Source organism: Arvicanthis niloticus, chromosome 30 (genome assembly GCF_011762505.2).
Source record: "Arvicanthis niloticus isolate mArvNil1 chromosome 30, mArvNil1.pat.X, whole genome shotgun sequence".
Lineage (NCBI taxonomy): Eukaryota > Metazoa > Chordata > Mammalia > Rodentia > Muridae > Arvicanthis > Arvicanthis niloticus.
In genome coordinates, this window is record NC_133438.1 from 12,790,183 (window position 1) to 12,800,134 (window position 9,952).

At 38.2% G+C, this 9,952-nt stretch overlaps 1 protein-coding gene across 3 annotated transcripts in view; it reads left to right on the plus strand.

The window, feature by feature from the left end:
• Window positions 1–7,782, plus strand: part of Nkain2 (sodium/potassium transporting ATPase interacting 2) — a 978,239-nt gene extending 970,457 nt beyond the window's left edge. For 2 of the 3 annotated variants that reach the window (XR_013108250.1, XR_013108249.1), the window contains 3 exons: window positions 3,424–3,505; window positions 4,121–4,209; window positions 6,679–7,782. Coding sequence is in view for 1 of the 3 variants with exons in the window: in XM_076927919.1 (XP_076784034.1) it covers window positions 3,424–3,505; window positions 6,679–6,688 (92 nt within the window). In the remaining 2 variants the exon portion in view is untranslated. The remainder of the gene's footprint in view (window positions 1–3,423; window positions 3,506–4,120; window positions 4,210–6,678) is intronic. The other variant, XM_076927919.1, reaches the window with a different exon arrangement.
• Window positions 7,783–9,952: the final 2,170 nt, after the last annotated feature.

The following is a 9,952-nucleotide window of genomic DNA, read 5'->3' on the forward strand; positions in this document are numbered from 1 at the left end:
GAGCTGTTAAAATGCAACTAGGCTATTAATAAGCAGATAAATGGCCCATTACTCTTAGAGTAATAGAGTCCTGCTCTATTTCATGTTTGTCCTCAATGTGAACTGCTTTGTTCCATCCCGCCTCATGGGAACCTCCTTCTTCCCGTACCTTTTTTCTTCTCTTTGTGGTCCTACCTGAGGACCCCCACACACACACACTAGATTTCAAGGTCTGCCTTCCATTCTCCCCTACACAGTCACAGGCTCTAACCTTTTATTGGTCAATCAGAGATTATTGGGAAGCATTCCTTACATAACATTGGTCAACACAATGCCCGTGTCCAGACTGCAACCTGATCTTGGGACCCAGAACTCAGAATCTGAATACACAGCGCATGAGACCAACCCCATCAGGACAGAGTAAAGGTACTGGGAAATGAATAGTAAACAGGGCATCCACAACTAGTATGTAACTCAAAGAACTCAAAAATTGTGTTTAATGAATAGTATAGAAAGAAAACAAAAAGCTGAAAATTTTAGTTTTCATACAAAACATATTCTCTTCCTCTTATCACTTTTAGACCCCTTAGAGGGAGTTACCAGATCGGAATGAATGAGGAACAGTCATTGGGTTCCTGCACTCGTAGGAAGAAAACAAAATACTGGCCTTTTAGCTTCATGCTCAGCTGTTCACTGCCTCAAGCAAAAATCTGACAGTATTCGTAAAGATAACTATTACTGCTCACCTGACTGTAATACTGTAAAGATAAATGATGAAAACTGAGAAGGTCTGAGCAACTATTCAGCATTTTGCAATTGTCGAGAATTTGTTTTTCTTTTAAGCACTGAGGACTGTTCTCACTGATAAAAGTAATGTTTTTCCTTCTTAAATGCCGAGATAAATTATAAACCAAACATTTAGCTGCTGTCACAACTACACAGAAAGGATGGATTGCATATTTTATAACACTATCATTTAGGCAAGTTATGATTTAGCCTCTCTATGATATTTGTTCAATATAATTGTTATAGCCCAGGTGAGGAGGTTACAGAGCACAACACGTATAAAGCCAAGTTAGAGTTCCTTATTTAAAGCCAGCCACCAAGAGTCAGTTAACACTGCAGGAATACTATTACTACTAAAACTCAGGGTTGCAGCACTTAGAAAGGCTGAAGCCACAGTGATGTCACTGTCATGTATAGCTCAGGGGAACATGGAAACATTTGTTATTTAAGTATATATTTGTGGGTTGTGCATTTGGGCCATGCATGCATTTCCAAGGTGAATATGAGGGTTCAGGAGGGATAAGAGCTGAAAACCACCTGAAGCAGACACAAAATGGATCAGACTAAGATCAGGACAAGATGGTAGTACCTTGGTCACTTATATAATTATATCAAAGACATTTAAATAGCCCAATGTGCCATTAAAGATATTTTTCAACTTCAGTCTAATTTATTTTTCAATTTTTTTTATTTTTGAAGTTATAATAATATCATTCATTCTACTTTGCTCCCTCCAAACACTCTCATTCCGTCTACCCCCTTACTCTCTTTTAAATTCTTTTCTTTTTTATTACCAATATTGATAGACAGATGATAGTAGATAGATAATAGATAGATGATAGATAGATAGATAGATAGATAGATAGATAGATAGAGATAGTCTGCATAGTCTGTTATATGCTACAGTATGTGTTACAATTATATGTTAGTCAGTTAACATAACACATATTTTTTCAGCCAATACAAATGGTTGACCATTTGGTACTGGATAAAACATTTATGTGTTCTTCCATGGGGAAGACTATTTCTTTCAGTCTCATAATTTTTTTAGCTGCCTGTAGTTCTTTGTCTAGGATTGAGGCCTTGTGGCCTTTGGCTCTTCCATATTAAGATGTCTATTGGTGTTCTCCTTGTGCATAGGCAGCCATGTTGATGATGACTAATGCTTTTGACATTTCTGGGAGACACAATCACACAGGAAACTCTTTGTTCCTCTGGCTTTTATAAAAAAAAAAAAAAAAAAAAAAGTATACAGTGTTCTGCCTGAATATATACGTGCATGCTAGAAGAAGGCACCAGATCTCATTCTAGATGGTTATGAGCCACTGTGTGGTTGCTTGGAATTGAGTTCAGGACCTCAATTGCTTGGTGTTCTAAAGTAAGTAGTTGTTATACTGTAATCCCAGCACTTGGGAGGTAGAGGCAGGTATATCGCTTAGTTCAAGGCCAGCCCGGTCTTCAAAACAAGTTCCAGGACAGCCTTGTTTACAAAACAAGTTTTAGGACAATCAGGGCTATACAAAGAAACCCTGTCTAGAAGAGGAGAGGAAGATCTTGAAGGTTCACTACTCAGACAGGGGAATTGTCTATTTTGGGGGGGATAGTTGGGGAATTATCTTTTTTTTTTTATGTCAGACACCAACTGAGCTAGGAACACTCTGTTACTGAGCTGACTCAATAGCTGGGGTCTGTAAACAGGTGGAGTCATTTTCTCTCACATGTTATGGGCTAGGACCCCAGCTAGACAATGCTTAAATATGTTGATACTCATTAGTTTCTCTGTCTGTACTAATTTGGTTCCTCACAGTATGGTGGCTGTATCAAGAGAGATCCTGCCAAAGGGGGGAAAAATGGAAAAATAAATGACCCTTAATGATCTATCTTATAAACATTATAGCAACCTTGCTGCAAACCTCAAATATGCCACCAAAGCATCCAGGTTTGAGAGGAAATAACAATCAGAGGTCCAAACCGTGGCATGGGAAGAGGGTCAATATTACTTTGTAAGAACATTTGGAATAGGCAATTTTCTTGCAGCCACTTTGGAAAATTTCATTAGCCATGGTAATTCTTATTGTATCTTGTTGGGTCTTTCACTTAATATCTTCATATGCAACTTATTTGAGTGATTGGTTAGACTTTATTTCACACCTAAACTTCTTATTGTATTAGATTATAAACCACAAGATGGAATGGTAAGCATAGCCATGTTGACTTAATTTACATGGTATTCAACCACAGTACTCTTTACCTGATCATCAGAATACATAATATTAGTAATAATGTTGCAACTCTGGACAATACGTGGAATTAGTTCATCATAATTAGTTTTATGTCCCACATTAACCAAAACGTCATACTCCATCTTTGATGTGCAATAAACAATTGTACTTAGTGAGTCTAATTAAGTCTTTGTTGCTTGAGAAAGGTACATAATCTATTCTGAGAAATATAGAGAACATTATAAAACCATAATTGAATCTCACAGTTGAAGAAAGAAAATCACTACCTTGAAGAAACTATTTTTTCTTCTCTTTCATCATTAGTTTTAGTTTATTTAATTATTTTAAAGTTTATATTAGTAAATTGTGGATGCCTTGATTGCTCATTTCTATCTATTCTGTAAAGTTATTAACAGATGCAACTGTCCCTTTTCAGTTGATTTCATAGGTGGCTTTGATTCTTATGGATATCAAGGGCCTCAGAAGACATCTCACTTACAACTACAACCAATGTACATGTAAGTACTTGACTTTAAAGGTTATTTTCTGGGATATTGAAAAGGTAGTCAAGTAAATGTATCATGGCACAAAAAAAAATGCATGCAACTTTCCCTTGGTTGTATATTTCCGTTTTCTACTATTAATATTGTAGGATGAATCTGAAAACATTTTCTTTGCAATTGAAAAAAAAAATGACTTACCAAAAAAGGCTGTCTTTAAAGTTTTCTTTAGTCTTATGTATCACTCATCTACCTGGCTCAAAAGCTGCTAATGTATAACAATTCTTTGATTTACCCAAAATGTGTATATTTTGAAATTTTTCTAGCAGTTTTGGTAGTTACGTGTAACTATATAAAACTTACTCTCTGGCTGCCCCAGTATACTCCCAAGTGATGCTGGTTGTATTCATATCATTGTTATTAGCCCTTCATAACAGTCTTGAGTCTGGATGACAAATGCTCACTCTGGTGATGGCTACATATTCAAAAAATATCAAACTCTGAGCCATACTTTATCATTGTGAAAGTCAAAATTAAACAGGAACATTGGAACTGAGATTGATCCAACCATTAACTGTAGCACTCAAGAGCACAGACAAGCAACCAGAGCCTGATTTTTATATCTGTGTCTAGGCAAATTCCCTTGGATAACAACTGATAGCAAATTCTATATCTCAGCATCAAGTGATATGCTGAATTGCAAGAGAAGATCAAAATAGAAAGTAAGCTTCCAATTCATTTTAAAATGTGAACTTCTCTTTGAAGATATGTGTTTGTTGTCGTTGTCCTCCGCCATTAAGCCATTTACCTTTTGGTTCCTTCAGCATGTAGGATAATGAGTGGCGTTTGGAGATATTTCTACTCCAAACAGATTAATCTTTAGATACTTCCTGTTAGTTTCTCTTTTAAAGGAGAATGATGTATGCATTGTGCTTGACATTTTCTGTGTCCCTTGTAGTTTTCTGCAAGTGTTTGAATAGCACCACTCATCAAAAACAAATTGTATTTGTTCAGAAATCCAGCAGTCTCCATGTCATTCAAAGCATTTCCCCTCGAAACAGTAGATTACACATTCTTTTTCTACATCCAAAGCCACTTCCTATTTCAAGCATCCGTGTTCAACCATTGAGTTTTCCAGTTTCATTATTTCAGAACTTTTGTCCCATCCTACACATGGCTGCCAAATTAATATTCCTAGAGTTCTCAATGACCTATTCACTCTCCTTTCTAAAAGGTAACAATGATTCCCTAAGCTCCTCATCACAGCCTTGTAAGAGTATGTTGACCTAGGCACAGTGTTTTATTGAAATACTCTCTCATCAACTCTTAATAGCTTTTGTGCCTCAGCTATAAGCAAGTGATGTTAGACAGTCCTAGGGAACACACAGTCCTGGAGTAGAAACTGACTACTACCTACTAAATGAGCATAACTACTCTAGTAGCTTCCCTTAGCCACTTTTTTCCTAACAAAACTAGAATGTTTGTGTTCTCCAAAAATGACATATATTTTTCCTGAATGTGTGTGTGTGTGTGTGTGTGTGTGTGTGTGTGTGTGTGTGTCAACCATATTGTTTCCAATCAGGTATTTGTAATTCTAATGTTAATATTTGGATAAGTATTTTTAAAAGACATCTTTACTAAAAATTAAATTCCCTAAGAACAAAACTTTCCTTAATTTTCTTGAAGAGAAACTTTTACATGCCAAATAAGCATAATCAGATATTGTTTTCCCCCATCAATGCCCAAGAACGGCACAATTATATGACAGCTTTTACATCTCATTGCTTACAAGATGTTGATGATTGAAAAGGACTCACATATAGGATGTAACAGGTACTTAAGGTACCTGAGAAATAGCTAATCAAAATTCTGCCTTCACCTCTTATATAGAACATCCCATAGAAAACATCAGGCCACAAAATTCTGTGGTTTTTTTTGGGGGGGGTGGGGGGTGGGGGGACTGATGCTAGAAACAGAAAAACAGAACTCACTCAGCTTGCTCGTGGTGCAGCTGAGAGCACCATCTACTTTTCCTGACCCTTGTTTAGAGGTCTCTTCAACTTCTTAAATAGACTGTGAGCCAGCCTGGCATTGCCATTCCTGGCATTATTTTACCCTACTCCACAACTAAGTTGGCTGTCACATTTCCATACATGCCCCCAACCCTGAGTCTGTCTCCCTTATCTCCTCTCAACTTTGCACTATACACTGTTGAATGAGGAGGTTTACAACTGTGCAACCTTCTAAATCAATCCTTTGAAAGCCACTGCCTAGTGGGATCATGTGAAAAGTCAAATAAGCCTCAACCCAGCTAAGAGGCAGAGTCCCAAGCACGTCGTCTGTCTTTGTCATTTGGAGTATACCTTTCCTGTCAACTCTCTATAAATATGTCTTGTAAAGTAAGAGTAATTTAACATCACGGGCCAATTCAAGCATCCTAGCAATATTATATAGTCACTGGAAATAAAAGCTGTTCTTTTGAAAGAAAGCAAATGCTAAAAAGCAATGTGTAGTTTTAGCTGTGATTGCTACTACATCCAACCAATCTGTCTCCTGGCTCCTGGACAAAGTAATGAAGTTGCTGCCAGCAAGGACACACAAGTACAGCCAGTGGTTACACCATCCTCTTTATTGGTAGTTCAATTGTGTGTGTGTTCTTAGTTTATAATTCTTCAGGTATACAACTATATAAAAGAAAGGTTCTCTCTCTCTCTCTCTCTCTCTCTCTCTCTCTCTCTCTCTCTCTCTCCCTGCCTATAGCTTGTCACATACATAAAATTAAATTAATAGCTATCAGAAATACTCATGCCATCTCATTAACTTTCTAACAAAGTAATTTTTTTTATCCCAACTGGCCCGTGTCATGGCCCATATAGACATGATGGTGTCCCCTTCCTAATAATACAAATGCCTTATGTTCTACTAGACAGTATGCAAAACCACTGCACCATTTTTGCAGCCAATAGCAGTACATGCTCATTTTCATCTGTTCCCTGGATGATCATAGGTGACCTCTGTCAGTAACATTGCACTGAGGGATAAGGGGGAGGCAGAAACTGTTTAAAACCCAATTTGAGATCCTGCTTTCTCTCTCTCTCTCTCTTTATTTTTGCTCTTATACTTAGAGAAGGTGGGGAGCAATAGGCATCTAACATTCTCTCTTGATTAAAAGTACCTTTTCTCTCTCTCAGGTCAAAATAACACAGATGGCTTCTGTCTGTCACCCCATGGACTCCTCAAATGACTTGTGCAGTGGCCTCTTACCTTTTATGAAGCTCAAGAAGCAAATGGATTTAAATATACATACATGTTATCAGACCAAACAGGAAGTTTGGTTTTACATAGACACATGAGTGAAAACACACACACACACATACCACTCTCATTATCATGCACACATCAACTACACTGGACCTCATCTTTCTGACTGATAAATATGCAGGACACGCCCATCCTGGATTTCCTTAATGCAGGCTCCCTTCTCCCAGACCTTTGAAGGTGGGAAAGGAGCTGTATGGGTGTCCTCTGCAGGCCCCTACTTAACCCTCTGCAGCCCAGCCAGTTGGCTCTGTGAGGTGCCAAGTTAACCCAGGCACAGGAGTTTAGAACCCTGTTCTCTGTACTCCATACCATACATCTTGATTGCACCACAGCTACTTTAATTGCAAAACCAGTCAGACAGAACACGCCATGATGATTTTGTACCAAATGCAAAATGGCAGGTCGTTTGCCCTAAAGGCTATACCATACATACTTGCCTTAAAACACCTGCGTTGTGTGCCCGAGCCTCTCAGTGCAGACGTCCCCCAGTCACCTCCTTTAGGCGAACACACTGCTATTAATTCTGGACAATTTTGACTCTATCTCACATCAAGGAATAAGACTGAACTATTCAGCTGCTCCGGTGTGTCTGTAAGAAAATGATGTCTTACTACTGAGCCTCTTCAGTGGCCACAAGAGACAAGGAACCAACAGCAACAGTAACTGTCATCTTCACATCTCTTAAACATGGTCTTCTGATGGTGGAACAAAGTAAAATGTATTAATCTACTAAACTCATTAATCTACTGAAAGCAGAAATGGCTTAACTGGTTGGTTTTCTTTCTTGCACTTTAAGTGCTTTTTAAAGTCTCTACAAATGGTGTTTCCTAACACAGGAAGCAGTGTGGATTTCTATGACAGAGGCCAACTAACTATGTATTAGCTATGTTTACTCTTTTATATCTAATTCAAATTCAAGACCCAATGTAGGTGAACTTTCTTTTCTAACTTCAGCGTACAAGATTATTTTTGGGGCGGGTGGGTGGGGAGCAATAGTTAACTTAGTGAAATCTTTGAGATCTCTTTGTGGTATTTGGGGGATCTGTTGTGTGTTAGACTGTATTCCAATTCTCCTGTATTAGTGTGGCAGAAAAAAAAAAAAAAACCTGTGCTGTTGACGTAGTTGGCAATGAGATACCTTTGGAGACAATAGTAGGTCAATGTGTTTATGGGATATTCCGAACTCCTAGGTAATTGAGTTTTATATTTTCGAGCAGTCTTTGGTTTTCATTAGTGGAAGACATAATTAGCTCAAGCTTATCAGTAACACAGATGAGTCATGTTTTTCTTGGATCTACTTGAAACACTAAAATCCAGTTTTATTTAGTGCATCACTTTCATGTGAAATGAAATTCAGTCTGAGAAGTTAGACATTGGCATGGAACAACCCGCTTTTCTTTTGGTACTGACGGTTTCATTTACTGGGTTAACCCTTTTTTACATTAACCCATGCAGATCTCCATTAAGACAGGCCAGTTGCTGTCTTTGCAAAGATGTTTGCAACACATGCCCATTTAGGAACCCATTTAAAACCAATGAAGGAACTAAAAATGGCCGTTGGACATAAATCACATGCACAAAAAGATTCCAACACTGAGTTTTCCCAGGGGCTGCTATATGTCAGTCCATACCTACATGTATAAAATGGACAGTTGCAAACATGTCAGTGAAACCTCATATGGTGTTTTTATAGTGATATGCATGTTTAATGTTTGAGGAACTAGTTGTCAATGTACTGTCCTTTTATTCCTAAAATATAAATACTATACATGCCAGAAGCTATTGTAATGTAACTGTTGACATGAGGTTTCACTGCATTGCTGCTGGGATGGGATTCCATCTTGTGGTGCATGTGTAGGGAGGGCATAAAATAAGCCATCATGTTTCTTTTTAAGTTGCAGCCGACTCTCCACCAAGTCACTATATCATCACCACCAAATTTTTCAGAAACAGTTGTTGACTACTTAAGAGTAGTCAGTGGACGGGCCTTTTCAGGAGCAGTAAGCACAGTAGTGTGATCTAGCTGGGAAACATCAATGCTGTACAGCTGTATCCTCCTCAAAACCTGGTGAAGAATGCTATTTTTCTAGGCTGAGCTTTTGTTATAAGCCTAATATTCTGAAAGCAAGAGTTAACTATTCTGATCTGTCTTTTTTTTTTTTCCTCCTCCTGCATTTGTTAATTCTGAATGTATTTTTAACAGAGTGATTTTTTTGACTTTACTAGTGTAATTTGCATTTTAAAAATAAATGGAAAAAATGATTAAGTTTCCGAGCCATCCCTGAAAGACTGTGCTTCGTCTCCTGGTGTGTTGTGATTATGTCACTGACAGAGAAACCCTATTAGCCTTGCATGCTCGGCTACTAATGTTCAATGCAATCCACGGATGCTCAGCCATGAAGAACTGCCAGGCCTGGCACTGTTCTAGCTCAGCTATTCGTAACGTCCACTTCCATTCTGACCACATTGGGATCCCATTTAGACTCCCTGTGACAGGCTTGCTATCACCTGAGGAACGATTTTCCTAACTTTTATAATTTTAGCTTTAAAGGGCACCAGACTCATACATACATACATACATACATACATATATACATACACATACATACATACATACATATACATACATACATACATACATACATACATACATATAATTGGTTTGGGTCCAAATAGATGGCTCAGCAGTTAAGATCATTGGCTGCTCTTCCAGAGGGCCCAAGGGTGACTCCCATCCATCACTCATGTGCGACTCATGACCTTTGTAACCCTAGTCCAGGGGATCATTGCCTGTCTTCTGACCTTCAGAGGCACTAGGCAGGAAAGTGGTGTATAGATATACATGAAGGCAAAATATCCATACCCATAAAATAAAATAATTAAAAAAAAAAACATTTGGTTAATTTACAAGAGGAGATTTTCAATTTCAATTTAAAATATCCCTGCCTGCTTGTAAGTGCACATGTGCCTTGGAGGGAGGGGTGCACATGCAGGTACATGTCTGTGGAGGTCAAAGGTCAGTTCTCAGGAACTATTTTGTTTAATGAAGTAGAGTCTCTCACTTAGACCTGGTGGTCACCAATTAGGCAGGCAGGCGAGTGAGCCCCAGAGGTCCATCCATCTCTGCTTCTCGAGTACTAAAAT